At 44.3% G+C, this 21,348-nt stretch overlaps 1 protein-coding gene across 1 annotated transcript; it reads left to right on the forward strand.

The window, feature by feature from the left end:
- The first annotated feature begins 489 nt into the window (after nt 1–489).
- LOC128235518 (streptococcal hemagglutinin-like) lies at nt 490–20,607 on the forward strand. The gene is made up of 10 exons (XM_052950328.1): nt 490–514; nt 10,954–11,700; nt 12,862–13,028; nt 13,361–13,385; nt 13,513–14,753; nt 15,189–15,825; nt 16,426–17,171; nt 18,823–18,918; nt 20,058–20,171; nt 20,476–20,607. The coding sequence occupies exons 1-10, from the start codon at nt 490–492 to the stop codon at nt 20,605–20,607; spliced, it is 3,930 nt and encodes a 1,309-aa protein (XP_052806288.1).
- The last annotated feature ends 741 nt before the right edge of the window (nt 20,608–21,348 follow it).

Genomic DNA, 21,348 nt, shown 5'->3' on the forward strand with positions numbered 1-21,348 from the left:
TATTTATATAATTAGTCATGTTCTTTAGCGAAAAAATCTTTTCATATTACTATATGTCACGAACACGACAAGTTGTTATCGATAAATCGTAGGCATTTATCATAATTAACCTTGCCTATACGCCAAAAAGTTCGTCATTTCCATTCACTCTTTTGATCATTTTTTCCAATATTTGGAATTTTTTCCTCCGTATTCAATGGCATGTATGCATTGAAAAACGAAGACCAACTCAATAGCCTCTATTGGTTTGATATTATATAGATAATTCAATACATTGAAACACAGTCGGTATCATTTTCAAGGTGCAGTTTTATGCAAATGAAAAGAACAAGAACTGGTCATAAGTGGCGAAGCGGAACCACTTATAATTATCCACAAGTGAGCTGATGTACTCTTTCGCATTTTATATCTTAAAGTCATGATCCTAATATTAGATGTAAATGAAATTAATATGATAGTATGTATTGTTTTATTCATTATTAATAAAGAATGCGGGTTCATGTGATCGTCATTGGTATGTTTAAAAGATTAATGCATATACAATTATTTAAGAAAACAAATTGCGCTGCTTTCTAAAAATATAGTGTCTATTAACGCCATTTCATCATGTTAAACTCAGATATAAACATTGTTTTTTGATACAGTATACATGATGCTCATGGCTTGGTGACCTCTCCGAGTGCATTTACCTGTTACATTATCTCTTAGTACGTAAACTTGTCAGGCGTGTCATAGGTTGTATCCGTTTCAAGTTTCTACTTTAGAGACCAATATTAAAAGCATGTTTTTTTTCTTCCGTATAATATTTAAATATCCTTTATCTACACTTTTATTTTTGTAAAAAACGCTATCCAAATGTTAGAAGGTCATCATGCATCGGAATTTGAGTATCAATACTTATTACTGCCTTAAATCATTTAACTTAAAGCTGCACCCTCACAGATTGACCGTTTGACATTTTTTTGTCTTGGAATGAGCCAACTTTTGCGTAAATGTCTTAAAACCAATGATAAGATTGCTGACAAAAGATCAGTTCGCAGTTGTTCATATGTACGTTCGAAAATTGATGGTTTTTTTTTACAAAAACGATTTAAGAAAAAAATATATTTTCGGCAGTTTTCCAAACAATTGAGATCTGTTCTATTGCGAGTAATCTTATATGACTGAATTGAAGGCATTGATACCAAAACCAACTGATGCTGAAACAAAAACAAATAAAAAATGATGCCAATCTGTGATAGTGCAGCTTTAAGCAAATCAATTCCTTAAGCTTAAAGCTGCACTCTCACAGATTGATCGTGTTGACATTTCTTCTTTTTTTGTCTTCGATAGAGCCAATTTATGCGAAAATCAGTCGCGTATTTTTCTATTTAAGATCAAAAATTGATGTTTTATGCATTTTTCTTAAACCATTAGTAACGCTTTAAGCCATAAACATTAGTTTTTGAACTGAAAATATAAAAATCTGCGATCAAATGTTTTGTCAGCAGTCATTTATCACTGGTTTGCAGATATCCAAACATTTGCTCATTTCAAGACAAAAAATAAAATAAAAAGTTGTAAAAAAAGGAAATCTGTGAGAAAGCAGCTTTAATGATTTAAGGCCGTGTTAAGGCGTGTTTTAAGGTCAATAAAACATTCTGTATTCCTCGCAGTCCCCAAAAGGTATATTGAGAAAGACGAGAACTACAAAGAATAGAATAATAACAACGACGCCACTGGCCCTAGTGAGTTGTTCAATCTATAATGGTAGAAAAGCATGTATGCATAACGTCAGAACGCCTCGCCATAGCCTGATTCTAACCTAGATTTATTGTTGGAGGCGCCACCAAAGCCCCATTACACGCTGGAGCCTTAATTTATTGTCGTTGGTTTTGGAGGTGACGGCGCACGTCTTTTTCTGTTAATGATTACATATGTTTGGAATATTTAACACAGTGGATGTATGGGGTTGCTCCCACATTTATCTTTCACTGTGGTTTTGTCCTTACAGGAGCAGTACATTGTTAAGCGACATTGAATAGTAATGTCGAAAGTGAGGCCATAGCGACAACTGAGTTTGACTATTGTTACTTGGTAAACTTTTATAATAATTACGGAGCTAAGTAAAATACACCTCAGCGCAATATGTGAGTTTTGAGGAATGAAAGTGGCGGAGTGTGTTTATGCACCGGTCAATTGTAACCACGCCCCCAAGGTCCGGGGAATAGCGGGGACTTTGACTTTCGGTCCAGCCAAGCCCGGGAAAAATTCCCACACTGCGGAGACAAACTTCTGGTAAATTCCCCGCCAAATGCCCCCGCACCCCAAGGACAATAGCTAACGCCCATCCCCTGCTATTTTTGGCGCGAAGACAAAACCACAGCATTCACCCGGCACTGCGGGGCCACATGGAAGGTAAAAACACGGCCCATTCCCGGCTATCCCCGGTATACCCCCGGACCTTTGGGGGGGGGGCGTGGTTACATTTGACTGATGCATTATAGTGTGTCCTTAATGTGACAAGCACATCAGAATACAGTGTAACACCCCTTGTAGTTGCAGCCTCAGTATAGTTCTTTGTTATGCAGAGAATTAAACCATGTCATGAACATATGTGTCTGTAAGGAATTTCGTCATTGCTGACGCGTTCAGTTATTACGCTTATAATGTTTTTAAGTCGTAGTTCCAGTGTTTTATTATGCGTAGAAATCGATAAGGTCAATTGAAGATCTTGAAACAAAAACGAAACATTAAAAAACCTTTTTTGTAAGATCATTCGTTGGCAGAAGGGCATTTTGCCACCTATTTCTCACACTGTTCTTACCTAGTTTGCATTTATTATTTCAATTTGAGAAACGCTTGTGTTTAAATCAAATCCGTTATTGTGTACTCGAATGAATTTAATAATAATAAACAAGTTTCATGTTCATTGTACTGTTGTTGTACATGATGTAGGAAGCTGTCCTCGAACACGGGCAAGGTTAAAAAGCAATCGAAAAAACCCAAATCGTCTCGTCCAATGAAAGTTTCTAAAGATAACAAAACCTGTTGAAGAGAACTTGTTTTAGGCGTGGCTTTTTCGATTGGTTTGACCTATATTTTTTAGACCAATCAAATGCTAAAAAAAACGACGTGATTCAATACACAGCAAATAAAAGTAATAGTTAGATGACATGAAGTGAATTCTTAATGATTAAGAATGAGCGGAGTGAGCGTAGCGAACGAGTCCTTCCAAATCATTAAAAATTCACTTCATGTCATCTGACTTAGAGTATAACCTCATTGGTTGATACATTTAAACACGCGCGGAAGTTGAAAATCTTAATGATTAAGTCTACTACTTAATGGTTGCCTTTCTGCAATTTCATTGGCTGAAAATGTAGGTTGTATTCTTACGTTTGAAGGTCAAAAGGAATACTTCCGCTTGTCTTTAAAAGTTTCCCGGAGAACGAAAAGCGGCCGTGTAATAACGATATTTTAAAACCGTATTTTATTGATTATTGCGTTTTACGTTATATTTTTCTCTTTTTTTTTTCAACAAACTTGGTGTCTATTAACCTTACTACATAATACAAAAAACTGCGTCCGACATGTTTATTGTATGTTACACATATATTCTATCCATCTGTGGTGTTTACATTTTATTTCTATAAAAAAAAAACCGCGCACATTTTCCATCTTGTATACCATTAAGCTTGTTTTAAATTACAATCATGTTTCATAATAGGTAAAGTTTCTGTGTTAAGCTATTACAGCAACTTTATATATCAATAACAATACAGTATTCGTCATGAAGGGTTTGTACAACAAGTTGTCTGCTTGAACATTTTAAATTATAAACACAAAACACACACAGTGACTCGCACGACCACACGCACATACATACGTTAACAAGAGAAATACACTCGCGGGAATGTGCTCACACATAATAATTTGCAAAGACATTTCATCTTTCTATTAGGTTATATTCAAGTAAAAACAGCATTTTGTTTTATAATTTCAGGATAAAAACTATCCAAAGAGTCTGCTTCCTATTACTTTTCTACGCTAAATACGTAAATTCAACAAATCATACTGAGGGTGCCACTATAACTACAGTATCTGCCACTTCTGAAACCGGGACTACAACTGAAAATGCCAATACAACTGTTGTTAAAACTAACACTGAGGCTAACACAACTACTGTACCAGACAGAAGTACTGTTCCAGACACAACTACTGAAGCAGCCACAGCTACTGTTCCAGACACTACTACTGAAGCAGCCACAACTACTGTTCCAGACATTACTATTGCAGCAGCCACAACTACTGCACCAGACACATCTACTGTTCCAGACACAACTACTGAAGCAGCCCCAACTACTGTTCCGGACGCTTCTACTGAAGCAGCCACAACTACTGCACCAGAAACAACTACTGTTCCAGACACTACTACTGAAGCAGCCAAAACTAATGGACCAGACACAACTACTGCACAAGTAACTACAACTGAAGCAGCCACAACTACTGCAGCAGACACCACTACGGTTCCAGATACTACTACTGATGTAGCCACAACTACTGCTGCAGACACTACTACTGAAGCAACAACTACTGCAGAAGACACAACTACTGAAGCAGCCACAACAACGGCAAAAGAAACTACTACTGTAGCAGCAACAACTACTGCTGCAGACACTACTACTGAAGCAGCCACAACTACTGCAGCAGACACTTCTACTGAAGCAGCTACAACAGCTGTTCCAGATACTACTATGGAAGCAGCCACAACTACTGTTCCAGATACTACTACTGAAGCAGCCACAACTACGGCTCCAGATACTACTACCGAAGCAGACACAACTACTGAAGCAGACACTACTACTGAAGCAGCCACAACTACTGCAGCAGACACTACTACTGAAGCAGCCACAACTACTGTTCCAGATACTACTACTGAAGCAGCCACAACTACTGCAGCATACACTACTACTGAAGCAGCCACAACTACTGTTCCAGATACTACTACTGAAGCAGCCATAACTACTGCAGCAGACACTACTACTGAAGCAGCCACAACTACTGTTCCAGATACTACTACTGAAGCAGCCACAACTACTGAAGCAGACACTACTACTGAAGCAGCCACAACTACTGCAGCAGACACTACTACTGAAGCAGTCACAACTACTGAAGCAGACACTACTACTGAAGAAGCAACAACTACTGCAGAAGACACTACTACTGAAGCAGCCACAAGTACCGCAGCAGACACTACTACTGAAGCAGCAACTACTACTGCATCAGACACTTCTACTGAAGTAGCCACAACAACTGTTCCAGATACTACTACAGAAGCAGCCACAACTACTGCAGCAGACACTACTACTGAAGCAGCCACAACTACTGTTCCAGATACTACTACTGAAGCAGCCACAACTACTGATCCAGATACTACTACCGAAGCAGACACAACTACTGAAACAGCCACAACTACTGCAGCAGACACTACTACTGAAGCAGCAACAACTACTGCAGCAGACACTACTACTGAAGCCGCCACAACTACTGTTCCAGATACTACTACTGAAGCAGCCACAACTACTGCAGCAGACACTACTACCGAAGCAGCCACAACTACTGTTCCAGATACTACTACTGAAGCAGCAACAACTACTGCTCCAGATACTACTACCGAAGCAGACACAACTACTGAAACAGCCACAACTACTGCAGCAGACACTACTACTGAAGCAGCCACAACTACTGCAGCAGACACTACTACTGAAGCAGCCACAACTACGGCAGCAGCCACAACTACTGTTCCAGACACAACTACTGAAGCAGCCCCAACTACTGCAGTAGACACTACTACTGAAGCAGCCACAAGTACTGTTCCAGATACTACTACTGAAGCAGCCACAACTACTGTTCCAGACACAACTACTGAAGCAGCCACATCTACTACAACAGACACTTCTACTGAAGCCGCCACAACTACTGCAGCAGACACTACTACTGAAGCAGCCACAACTACTGCAGCAGACACTACTACGGAAGCAGCCACAACAACTGCAGCAGACACTACTACTGAAGCAGCAACAACTACTGCAGCAGACACTTCTACTGAAGCAGCCACAAAAACTGTTCCAGATACTACTACAGAAGCAGCCACAACTACTGCAGCAGACGCTACTACCGAAGCAGCCACAACTACTGTTCCAGATACTAGTACTGAAGCAGCCACAACTACTGCTCCAGATACTACTACCGAAGCCGACACAACTACTGAAACAGCAACAACTACTGCAGCAGACACTACTACTGAAGCAGCCACAACTACTGCAGCAGACACTAATACGGAAGCAGCCACAACAACTGCAGCAGACACTACTACTGAAGCAGCAACAACTACTGCAGCAGACACTTCTACTGAAGCAGCCACAACAACTGTTCCAGATACTACTACAGAAGCAGCCACAACTACTGCAGCAGACGCTACTACCGAAGCAGCCACAACTACTGTTCCAGATACTAGTACTGAAGCAGCCACAACTACTGCTCCAGATACTACTACCGAAGCAGACACAACTACTGAAACAGCAACAACTACTGCAGCTGACACTACTACTGAAGCAGCCACAACTACTGTTCCAGATACTACTACTGAAGCAGCCACAACTACTATTCCAGACACTACTACTGAAGCAGCCACATCTACTGCAACAGACACTACTACTGAAGCAGCCACAACTACTGCAGCAGACACTACTACTGAAGCAGCAACAACTACTGCAGCAGACGCTACTACTGAAGCAGCCACAACTACTGTTCCAGATACTACTACTGAAGCAGCCACAACTACTGTTCCAGATACTACTACTGCACAAGACACAACTACTGTTTCAGACACTACTACTAAAGCAGCCACAACTAGTGGACCAGACACAAGTACTGCACAAGTAACTACAACTGAAGCAGTCACAATTACTGCAGCAGCCACAACTACTGTTCCAGATACTACTACTGCAACAAACACTACTACTGAAGCAGACACAACTACTGTTTCAGATACTACTACTGAAGCAACCACAACTACTGCAGCAGACACTACTACCGAAGCAGCCACAACTACTGTTCCAGATACTACTACTGAAGAAGCAACAACTACTGCAGCAGACACTACTACTGAAGCAGCCACAACTACTGCAGCAGCCACACCTACTGTTCCAGACACAACAATTGAAGCAGTCACAACTACCGCAGCAGACACTACTACTGAAGCAACCACAACTAATATTCCAGATACAACTACTGAAGCAGCCACAACTGCTGTTCCAGATACTACTACTGAAGCAGACACAACTACTAAAGCAGCCACAACTACTGTTCTAGACACAACTACTGAAGCAGCCACAACAACTGCAGCAGACACTACTACTGAAGAAGCCACAACTACTGCAGCAGCCACAACTACTGCAGCAGCCACAACTTCTGTTTCAGACACAACTACTGCAACAGACACCACTACTGCAGCAGACACTACTACTGAAGTAGCCACAACTACTGCAGCAGCAACAACTTCTGTTTCAGACACTACTACTGAAGCAGCCACAACTACTGCAGCAGACACTTCTACTGAAGCAGCTACAACTGCTGTTCCAGATACTACTACTGAAGCAGCCACAACTACTGTTCCAGATACTACTACTGAAGCAGCCACAACTACGGCTCCAGACACTACTACCGAAGCAGACACAACTACTAAAGCAGACACTACTACTGAAACATCCACAACTACTGCAGCAGACACTACTACTAAAGCAGCCACAACTACTGTTCCAGATACTACTACTGAAGCAGCCACAACTACTGCAGCAGACACTACTATTGAAGCAGCCACAACTACTGTTCCAGATACTACTACTGAAGCAGCCACAACTACTGCAGCAGACACTACTACTGAAGCAGCCACAACTACTGTTCCAGATACTACTACTGAAGCAGCCACAACTACTGCAGCAGACACTACTACTGAAGCAGCCACAACTACTGCAGCAGACACTACTACTGAAGCAGTCACAACTACTGAAGCAGACACTACTACTGAAGAAGCAACAACTACTGCAGCAGACACGACTACTGAAGCAGCCACAAGTACCGCAGCAGACACTACTACTGAAGCAGCAACTACTACTGCAGCAGACACTTCTACTGAAGTAGCCACAACAACTGTTCCAGATACTACTACAGAAGCAGTCACAACTACTGCAGCAGAAACTACTACCGAAGCAGCCACAACTACTGTTCCAGATACTACTACTGAAGCAGCCACAACTACTGCTCCAGATACTACTACCGAAGCAGACACAACTACTGAAACAGCCACAACTACTGCAGCAGACACTACTACTGAAGCAGCCACAACTACTGTTCCAGATACTACTACTGAAGCAGCCACAACTACTGCAGCAGACACTACTACTGAAGCAGCAACAACTACTGCAGCAGACACTACTACTGAAGCAGCCACAACAACTGTTCCAGATACTACTACTGAAGCAGCCACAACTACTGCAGCAGACACTACTACCGAAGCAGCCACAACTACTGTTCCAGATACTACTACTGAAGCAGCCACAACTACTGATCCAGATACTACTACCGAAGCAGACACAACTACTGAAACAGCCACAACTACTGCAGCAGACACTACTACTGAAGCAGCCACAACTACTGCAGCAGACACTACTACTGAAGCAGCCACAACTACTGTTCCAGATACTACTACTGAAGCAGCCACAACTACTGTTCCAGATACTACTACTGCACCAGACACAACTACTGTTCCAGACACTACTACTAAAGCAGCCACAACTACTGGACCAGACACAACTACTGCACAAGTAACTACAACTGAAGCAGTTACAACAACTGCAGCAGCCACAACTACTGTTCCAGATACTACTACTGCAGCAAACACTACTACTGAATCAGCAACAACTACTGTTCCAGATACTACTACTGAAGCAGACACAACTACTGTTTCAGATACTACTATTGAAGCAACCGCAACTACTGCAGCAGACACTACTACCGAAGCAGCCACAACTACTGTTCCAGATACTACTACTGAAGCAGCCACAACTACTGCTCCAGATACTACTACCGAAGCAGACACAACTACTGAAGCAGCCACAACTACTGCAGCAGACACTACTACTGAAGCAGCAACAACTCCTGCAGCAGACACTACTACTGAAGCAGCCACAACTACTGTTCCAGAAACTACTACTGAAGCAGCCATAACTAGTGGACCAGACACAACTACTGTACAAGTAACTACAACTCAAGCAGCCACAACTACTGAAACAGACACAACTACTGTTCCAGATACTACTACTGAAGCAGCCACAACTACTGTTACAGATACTACTACTGCACCAGACACAACTGCTGTTCCAGACCCTACTATTGAAGCTGCCACAACTAGTGGACCAGACACAACTACTTCACAAGTAACTACATCTGAAGCAGCCACAACTACTGCAGCAGACACAATTACTGTTCCAGATACTACTACTGCAGCAAACACTACTACTGAAGCAGCCACTACTTCTGTTCCAGATACTACTACTGAAGCAGACACAACTACTGTTCCAGATACTACTACTGAAGCAACCACAACTACTGCAGCAGACATTACTACTGAAGCAGCCACAACTACTGTTCCAGATACTACTACTGAAGCAGCCACAACTACGGCTCCAAAAACTACTCCCGAAGCAGACACAACTACTGAAGCAGCCACAACTACTGCAGCAGACACAACTACTGAAACAGCCACAACTACTGTTCCAGACACAACTACTGAAGCAGCCACATCTACTGCAACAGACACTACTACTGAAGCAGCCACAACTACTGCAGCAGACACTACTACTGAAACAGCCACAACTACTGCAGCAGATACTACTACTGAAGCAGCCACAACTACTGCACCAGACACAACTACTGAAGCAGCAACAACTACTGCAGCAGACACTACTACTGAAGCAGCCACAACTACTGTTCCAGATACTAATACTGAAACAGCCACAACTACTGCAACAGACACTACTACCAAAGCAGCCACAACTAATGTTCCTGATAATACTACTGAAGCAGCCACAAGTACGGCTCCAGATACTACTACCGAAGCAGACACAACTACTGAACCAGCCACAACTACTGCAGCAGACACTACTACTGAAGCAGCCACAACTACTGCAGCAGACACTACTACTGAAGCAGACACAACTACTGTTCCAGATACTACTACTGAAGCAGCCACAACTACTGTTCCAGATACTACTACTGCACCAGACACAACTACTGTTCCAGACACTACCACTGAAGCAGCCACAACTAGTGGACCAGACACAACTACTGCACAAGTAACTACATCTGAAGCAGCCACAACTACTGCAGCAGCCACAACTACTGTTTCAGAAACTACTTCTGCAGCAAACACTACTACTGAAGCATCCACAACTACTGTTCCAGATACTACTACTGAAGCAGACACAACTACTGTTCCAGATACTACTTCTGAAACAGCCACAACTACTGCAGCAGACACTACTACCGAAGCAGCCACAACTACTGTTCCAGATACTACTACTGAAGCAGCCACAACTACTGCTCCAGATACTACTACCGAAGCAGACACAACTACTGATGCAGCCACAACTACTGCAGCAGACACTCCTACTGAAGCAGCAACAACTACTGCAGCAGAAACTACTTCTGAAGCAGCCACAACTACTGGTCCAGATACTACTACTGAAGCAGCCACAACTACTGTTCCAGATTCTACTACTGCACCAGACACATCTACTGTTCCAGACACTACTACTGAAGCAGCCACAACTACTGTTCCAGATACTACTACTGAAGCAGCCACAACTACAGCAGCAGACACTACTACCGAAGCAGCCACAACTACTGTTCCAGATACTACTACTGAAGCAGCCACAACTACTGCTCCAGATACTACTACCGAAGCAGACACAACTACTGATGCAGCCACAACTACTGCAACAGACACTCCTACTGAAGCAGCAACAACTACTGCAGCAGAAACTACTTCTGAAGCAGCCACAACTACTGGTCCAGATACTACTACTGAAGCAGCCACAACTACTGTTCCAGATTCTACTACTGCACCAGACACATCTACTGTTCCAGACACTACTACTGAAGCAGCCAAAACTACTGTTCCCGATACTACTACTAAAGCAGCCACAACTACAGCAGCAGACACTACTACCGAAGCAGCCACAACTACTGTTCCAGATACTACTACCGAAGCAGCCACAACTACTGTTCCAGATACTACTACTGAAGCAGCCACAACTACTGCTCCAGATACTACTACCGAAGCAGACACAACTACGGAAACTGCCACAACTACTGCAGCAGACACTACTACTGAAACATCAACAACTACTGCAGCAGACACTACTACTGAAGCAGCCACAACAACTGTTCCAGATACTACTACTGAAGCAGCCACAACTACTGCAGCAGACACTACTACCGAAGAAGCCACAACTACTGTTCCAGATACTACTACTGAAGCAGCAACAACTACTGCTCCAGATACTACTACCGAAGCAGACACAACTACTAAAACAGCCACAACTACTGCAGCAGACACTACTACTAAAGCAGCAACAACTACTGCAGCAGACACTACTACTGAAGCAGCCACAACTACTGCAGCACCCACAACTACTGTTCCAGACACAACTACTGAAGCAGCCCCAACTACTGCAGTAGACACTACTACTGAAGCCGCCACAACTACTGTTCCAGATACTACTACTGAAGCAGCCACAACTACTGCAGCAGACACTACTACTGAAGCAGCAACAACTACTGCAGCAGTCACTACTACTGAAGCAGCCACAACTACTGTTCCAGATACTACTACTGAAGCTGCCACAACTACTGCAGCAGACACTACTACCGAAGAAGCCACAACTACTGTTCCAGATACTACTACTGAAGCAGCAACAACTACTGCTCCAGATACTACTACCGAAGCAGACACAACTACTAAAACAGCCACAACTACTGCAGCAGACACTACTACTGAAGCAGCAACAACTACTGCAGCAGACACTACTACTGAAGCCGCCACAACTATTGTTCCAGATACTACTACTGAAGCAGCCACAACTACTGCAGCAGACACTACTACTGAAGCAGCAACAACTACTGCAGCAGACACTACTACTGAAGCAGCCACAACAGCTGTTCCAGATACTACTACTGAAGCAGCCACAACTACTGCAGCAGACACTACTACCGAAGAAGCCACAACTACTGTTCCAGATACTACTACTGAAGCAGCAACAATTACTGCTCCAGATACTACTACCGAAGCAGAAACAACTACTAAAACAGCCACAACTACTGCAGCAGACACTACTACTGAAGCAGCAACAACTACTGCAGCAGACACTACTACTGAAGCAGCCACAACAGCTGTTCCAGATACTACTACTGAAGCAGCCACAACTACTGCAGCAGACACTACTACCGAAGAAGCCACAACTACTGTTCCAGATACTACTACTGAAGCAGCAACAACTACTGTTCCAGATACTACTACCGAAGCAGCCACAACTACTGCAGCAGACACTACTACTGAAGCAGCCACAACTACTGCAGCAGACACTACTACTGAAGCCGCCACAACTACTGTTCCAGATACTACTACTGAAGCAGCCACAACTACTGCAGCAGACACTACTACTGAAGCAGCAACAACTACTGCAGCAGACACTACTACTGAAGCAGCCACAACAGCTGTTCCAGATACTACTACTGAAGCAGCCACAACTACTGCAGCAGACACTACTACCGAAGAAGCCACAACTACTGTTCCAGATACTACTACTGAAGCAGCAACAACTACTGCTCCAGATACTACTACCGAAGCAGAAACAACTACTAAAACAGCCACAACTACTGCAGCAGACACTACTACTGAAGCAGCAACAACTACTGCAGCAGACACTACTATTGAAGCAGCCACAACTACTGCAGCAGCCACAACTACTGTTCCAGACACAACTACTGAAGCAGCCCCAACTACTGCAGTAGACACTACTACTGAATCAGCCACAAGTACTGTTCCAGATACTACTACTGAAGCAGCCACAACTACTGTTCCAGACACAACTACTGAAACAGCCACATCTACTACAACAGACACTTCTACTGAAGCCGCCACAACTACTGCAGCAGACACCACTACTGAAGAAGCCACAACTCCTGCAGCAGACACTACTACTGAAGCAGCCACAACTACTGTTCCAGAAACTACTACTGAAGCAGCCACAACTAGTGGACCAGACACAACTACTGTACAAGTAACTACAACTCAAGCAGCCACAACTACTGAAGCAGACACAACTACTGTTCCAGATACTACTACTGAAGCAGCCACAACTACTGTTACAGATACTACTACTGCACCAGACACAACTGCTGTTCCAGACACTACTATTGAAGCTGCCACAACTAGTGGACCAGACACAACTACTGCACAAGTAACTACATCTAAAGCAGCCACAACTACTGCAGCAGACACAATTACTGTTCCAGATAATACTACTGCAGCAAACACTACTTCTGAAGCAGCCACAACTTCTGTTCCAGATATTACTACTGAAGCAGACACAACTACTGTTCCAGATACTACTACTCAAGCAACCACAACTACTGCAGCAGACACTACTACCGAAGCAGCCACAACTACTGTTCCAGATACTACTACTGAAGCAGCCACAACTACGGCTCCAGAAACTACTCCCGAAGCAGACACAACTACTGAAGCAGCCACAACTACTGCAGCAGACACAACTACTGAAGCAGCCACAACTACTGTTCCAGACACAACTACTGAAGCAGCCACATCTACTGCAACAGACACTACTACTGAAGCAGCCACAACTACTGCAGCAGACACTACTACTGAAACAGCCACAACTACTGCAGCAGACACTACTACTGAAGCAGCCACAACTACTGCAGCAGACACTACTACTGAAGCAGCAACAACTACTGCAGCAGACACTACTACTGAAGCAGCCACAACTACTGTTCCAGATACTAATACTGAAACAGCCACAACTACTGCAACAGACACTACTACCAAAGCAGCCACAACTACTGTTCCAGATACTACTACTGAAGCAGCCACAAGTACGATTCCAGATACTACTACCGAAGAAGACACAACTACTGAACCAGCCACAACTACTGCAGCAGACACTACTACTGAAGCAGCCACAACTACTGCAGCAGACACAACTACTGAAGCAGCCAAAACTACTGTTCCAGACACAACTACTGAAGCAGCCACATCTACTGCAACAGACACTACTACTGAAGCAGCCACAACTACTGCAGCAGACACTACTACTGAAACAGCAACAACTACTGCAGCAGACACTACTACTGAAGCAGCCAAAACTACTGCAGCAGACACTACTACTGAAGTAGCAACAACTACTGCAGCAGACACTACTACTGAAGCAGCCACAACTACTGTTCCAGATACTAATACTGAAACAGCCACAACTACTGCAACAGACACTACTACCAAAGCAACCACAACTACAGTTCCTGATACTACTACTGAAGCAGCCACAAGTACGGCTCCAGATACTACTACCGAAGCAGACACAACTACTGAACCAGCCACAACTACTGCAGCAGACACTCCTACTGAAGCAGCAACAACTACTGCAGCAGAAACTACTTCTGAAGCAGCCACAACTAATGGTCCAGATACTACTACTGAAGCAGCCACAACTACTGTTCCAGATTCTACTACTGCACCAGACACATCTACTGTTCCAGACACTACTACTGAAGCAGCCACAACTACTGTTCCAGATACTACTACTGAAGCAGCCACAACTACAGCAGCAGACACTACTACCGAAGCAGCCACAACTACTGTTCCAGATACTACTACCGAAGCAGCCACAACTACTGTTCCAGATACTACTACTGAAGCAGCCACAACTACTGCTCCAGATACTACTACCGAGGCAGACACAACTACTGAAACAGCCACAACTACTGCAGCAGACACTACTACTGAAGCAGCAACAACTACTGCAGCAGACACTACTACTGAAGCCGCCACAACTACTGTTCCAGATACTACTACTGAAGCAGCCACAACTACTGCAGCAGACACTACTACTGAAGCAACAACAACTACTGCAGCAGACACTACTACTGAAGCAGCCACAACAACTGTTCCAGATACTACTACTAAAGCAGCCACAACTACTGCAGCAGACACTACTACCGAAGAAGCCACAACTACTGTTCCAGATACTACTTCTGAAGCAGCAACAACTACTGCTCCAGATACTACTACCGAAGCAGACACAACTACTAAAACAGCCACAACTACTGCAGCAGACACTACTACTGAAGCAGAAACAACTACTGCAGCAGACACTACTATTGAAGCAGCCACAACTACTGCAGCAGCCACAACTACTGTTCCAGACACAACTACTGAAGCAGCCCCAACTACTGCAGTAGACACTACTACTGAATCAGCCACAAGTACTGTTCCAGATACTACTACTGAAGCAGCCACAACTACTGTTCCAGACACAACTACTGAAGCAGCCACATCTACTACAACAGACACTTCTACTGAAGCCGCCACAACTACTGCAGCAGACACCACTACTGAAGCAGCCACAACTCCTGCAGCAGACACTACTACTGAAGCAGCCACAACTACTGTTCCAGAAACTACTACTGAAGCAGCCACAACTAGTGGACCAGACACAACTACTGTACAAGTAACTACAACTCATGCAGCCACAACTACTGAAGCAGACACAACTACTGTTCCAGAAACTACTACTGAAGCAGCCACAACTACTGTTACAGATACTACTACTGCACCAGACACAACTGCTATTCCAGACACTACTATTGAAGCTGCCACAACTAGTGGACCAGACACAACTACTGCACAAGTAACTACATCTGAAGCAGCCACAACTACTGCAGCAGACACAATTACTGTTCCAGATACTACTACTGCAGCAAACACTACTACTGAAGCAGTCACAACTTCTGTTCCAGATACTACTACTGAAGCAGACACAACTACTGTTCCAGATACTACTACTGAAGCAACCACAACTACTGCAGCAGACACTACTACCGAAGCAGCCACAACTACTGTTCCAGATACTACTACTGAAGCAGCCACAACTACGGCTCCAGAAACTACTCCCGAAGCAGACACAACTACTGAAGCAGCCACAACTACTGCAGCAGACACAACTACTGAAGCAGCCACAACTACTGTTCCAGACACAACTACTGAAGCAGCCACATCTACTGCAACAGACACTACTACTGAAGCAGCCACAACTACTGCAGCAGACACTACTACTGAAACAGCCACAACTACTGTAGCAGACACTACTACTGAAGCAGCCACAACTACTGCAGCAGACACTACTACTGAAGCAGCAACAACTACTGCAGCAGACACTACTACTGAAGCAGCCACAACTACTGTTCCAGATACTAATACTGAAACAGCCATAACTACTGCAACAGACACTACTACCAAAGCAGCCACAACTACTGTTCCAGATACTACTACTGAAGCAGCCACAAGTACGGCTCCAGATACTACTACCGAAGCAGACACAACTACTGAACCAGCCACAACTACTGCAGCAGACACTACTACTGAAGCAGCCACAACTACTGTTCCAGACACAACTACTGAAGCAGCCACATCTACTGCAACAGACACTACTACTGAAGCAGCCACAACTACTGCAGCTGACACTACTACTGAAACAGCAACAACTACTGCAGCAGACACTACTACTGAAGCAGCCACAACTACTGCAGCAGACACTACTACTGAAGCAGCAACAACTACTGCAGCAGACACTACTACTGAAGCAGCCACAACTACTGTTCCAGATACTAATACTGAAACAGCCACAACTACTGCAACAGACACTACTACCAAAGCAACCACAACTACTGTTCCTGATACTACTACTGAAGCAGCCACAAGTACGGCTCCAGATACTACTACCGAAGCAGACACAACTACTGAACCAGCCACAACTACTGCAGCAGACACTACTACTGAAGCAGCCACAACTACTGCAGCAGACACTACTACTGAAGCAGCCACAACTACTGTTCCAGATACTACTACTGAAGCAGCCACAACTACTGTTCCAGATACTACTACTGCACCAGACACAACTACTGTTCCAGACACTACCACTGAAGCAGCCACAACTAGTGGACCAGACACAACTACTGCACAAGTAACTACATCTGAAGCAGCCACAACTACTGCAGCAGCCACAACTACTGTTCCAGAAACTACTTCTGCAGCGAACACTACTACTGAAGCATCCACAACTACTGTTCCAGATACTACTACTGAAGCAGACACAGCTACTGTTCCAGATACTACTACTGAAACAGCCACAACTACTGCAGCAGACACTACTACCGAAGCAGCCACAACTACTGTTCCAGATACTACTACTGAAGCAGCCACAACTACTGCTCCAGATACTACTACCGAAGCAGACACAACTACTGATGCAGCCACAACTACTGCAACAGACACTCCTACTGAAGCAGCAACAACTACTGCAGCAGAAACTACTTCTGAAGCAGCCACAACTACTGGTCCAGATACTACTACTGAAGCAGCCACAACTACTGTTCCAGATTCTACTACTGCACCAGACACATCTACTGTTCCAGACACTACTACTGAAGCAGCCACAACTACTGTTCCAGACACAACTACTGAAGCAGCCCCAACTACTGCAGTAGACACTACTACTGAATCAGCCACAAGTACTGTTCCAGATACTACTACTGAAGCAGCCACAACTACTGTTCCAGACACAACTACTGAAGCAGCCACATCTACTACAACAGACACTTCTACTGAAGCCGCCACAACTACTGCAGCAGACACTACTACTGAAGCAGCCACAACTACTGCAGCAGACACTACTACGGAAGCAGCCACAACAACTGCAGTAGACACTACTACTGAAGCAGCCACAACTACTGCAGCAGACACTTCTACTGAAACAGCCACAACAACTGTTCCAGATACTACTACAGAAGCAGCCACAACTACTGCAGCAGACGCTACTACCGAAGCAGCCACAACTACTGTTCCAGATACTACTACTGAAGCAGCCACAACTACTGCTCCAGATACTACTACCGAAGCAGACATAACTACTGAAACAGCAACAACTACTGCAGCAGACACTACTACTGAAGAAGCAACAACTACTGCAGCAGACACTACTACTGAAGCAGCCACAACTACTGCAGCAGACACTACTACCGAAGCAGACATAACTACCGAAGCAGCCACAACTACTGTTCCAGATACTACTACTGAAGAAGCAACAACTACTGCAGCAGACACTACTACTGAAGCAGCCACAACTACTGCAGCAGCCACATCTACTGTTCCAGACACAACTATTGAAGCAGACACAACTACCGCAGCAGACACTACTACTGAAGCAACCACAACTAATATTCCAGATACAACTACTGAAGCAGCCACAACTGCTGTTCCAGATACTACTACTGAAGCATACACAATTATTAAAGCAGCCACAACTACTGTTCCAGACACAACTATTGAAGCAGCCACAACAACTGCATCAGACACCACTACTGTAGCAGACACTACTACTGAAGTAGCCACAACTTCTGCAGCAGCAACAACTTCTGTTTCAGACACAACTACTGAAGCAGCCACAACTACTGCAGCAGACACTTCTACTGAAGCAGCTACAACTGCTGTTCCAGATACTACTACTGAAGCAGCCACAAGTACTGTTCCAAATACTACTACTGAAGCAGCCACAACTACGGCTCCAGATACTACTACCGAAGCAGACACAGCTACTGAAGCAGACACTACTACTGAAGCAGCCACAACTACTGCAGCAGACACTACTACTGAAGCAGCCACAACTACTGTTCCAGATACTACTACTGAAGCAGCCACAACTACTGCAGCAGACACTACTACTGAAGCAGCCACAACTACTGTTCCAGATACTACTACTGAAGCAGCCACAACTACTGTAGCAGACACTACTACTGAAGCAGCCACAACTACTGTTCCAGATACTACTTCTGAAGCAGCCACAACTACTGCAACAGACACTACTACTGAAGAAGCAACAACTACTGCAGCAGACACTACTACTGAAGCAGTCACAACTACTGAAGCAGATACTACTACTGAAGAAGCAACAACTACTGCAGCAGACACGACTACTGAAGCAGCCACAAGTACCGCAGCAGACTCTACTACTGAAGCAGCAACTACTACTGTAGCAGACACTTCTACTGAAGTAGCCACAACAACTGTTCCAGATACTACTACAGAAGTAGCCACAACTACTGTAGAAGACACTACTACCGAAGCAGCCACAACTACTGTTCCAGATACTACTACTGAAGCAGCCACAACTACTGCTCCAGATACTACTACCGAAGCAAAGACAACTACTGAAACAGCCACAACTACTGCAGCAGACACTACTACTGAAGCAGCAACAACTACTGCAGCAGACACTACTACTGAAGCAGCCACAACTACTGTTCCAGATACTACTACTGAAGCAACCACAACTACTGCAGCAGACACTACTACTGAAGCAGCAACAACTACTGCAGCAGACACTACTACTGAAGCAGCCACAACAACTGCTCCAGATACTACTACTGAAGCAGCCACAACTACTGCAGCAGACACTACTACAGAAGCAGCCACAACTACTGTTCCAGATACTACTACTGAAGCAGCAACAACTACTGCTCCAGATACTACTACCGAAGCAGACACAACTACTGAAACAGCCACAACTACTGCAGCAGACACTACTACTGAAGCAGCAACAACTACTGCAGCAGACACTACTACTGAAGCAGCCACAACTACTGTTCCAGATACTACTACTGAAGCAGCCACAACTACTGTTCCAGATACTACTACTGCACCAGACACAACTACTGTTCCAGACACTACTACTAAAGCAGCCACAACTAGTGGACCAGACACAACTACTGCACAAGTAACTACAACTGAAGCAGTCACAACAACTGCAGCAGCCACAACTACTTTTCCAGATACTACTACTGCAGCAAACACTACTACTGAAGCAGCAACAACTACTTTTCCAGATACTACTACTGAAGCAGACACAACTACTGTTTCAGATACTACTATTGAAGCAACCGCAACTACTGCAGCAGAAACTGCTACCGAAGCAGCCACAACTACTGTTCCAGATACTAATACTGAAGCAGCCACAACTACTGCTCCAGATACTACTACCGAAGCAGACACAACTACTGAAGCAGCCACAACTACTGCAGCAGACACTACTACTGAAACAGCAACAACTCCTGCAGCAGACACTACTACTGAAGCAGCCACAACAACTGTTCCAGAAACTACTACTGAAGCAGCCACAACTAGTGGACAAGACACAACTACTGTACAAGTAACTACAACTCAAGCAGCCACAACTACTGAAGCAGCCACAACAACTGTTCCAGATACTACTAATGGAGCAGCCACAACTACTGTTACAGATACTACTACTGCACCAGACACAACTACTGTTCCAGACACTACTATTGAACCTGCCACAACTAGTGGACAAGAGACAACTACTGCACAAGTAACTACATCTGAAGCAGCCACAACTACTGCAGCAGACACAATTACTGTTCCAAATACTACTACTGCAGCAAACACTACTACTGAAGCAGCCACAACTACCGTTCCAGATACTACTACTGAAGCAGACACAACTACTGTTCCAGATACTACTACTGAAGCAACCACAACTACTGCAGCAGACACTACTACCGAAGCAGCCACAACTACTGTTCCAGATACTACTACGGAAGCAGCCACAACTACGGCTCCAGAAACTACTCCCGAAGCAGACACAACTACTGAAGCAGCCACAACTACTGTTCCAGATACTACTACTGCACCAGACACAACTACTGTTCCAGACACTACTACTGAAGCAGCCACAACTAGTGGACCAGACACGACTACTGCACAAGTAACTGTAACTGAAGCAGCCACAACTACTGCAGAAGCCACAACTACTGTTCCAGAAACTACTACTGCAGCAAACACTACTACTGAAGCAACCACAAATACTGTTTCAGATACTACTACTGTTCCAGACACAACTTCTGTTCCTGATACTACTACTAAAGCAACCACAA

The sequence above is a fragment of the Mya arenaria genome, chromosome 5, assembly GCF_026914265.1.
Source record: "Mya arenaria isolate MELC-2E11 chromosome 5, ASM2691426v1".
NCBI classification, from domain to species: Eukaryota; Metazoa; Mollusca; class Bivalvia; order Myida; family Myidae; genus Mya; species Mya arenaria.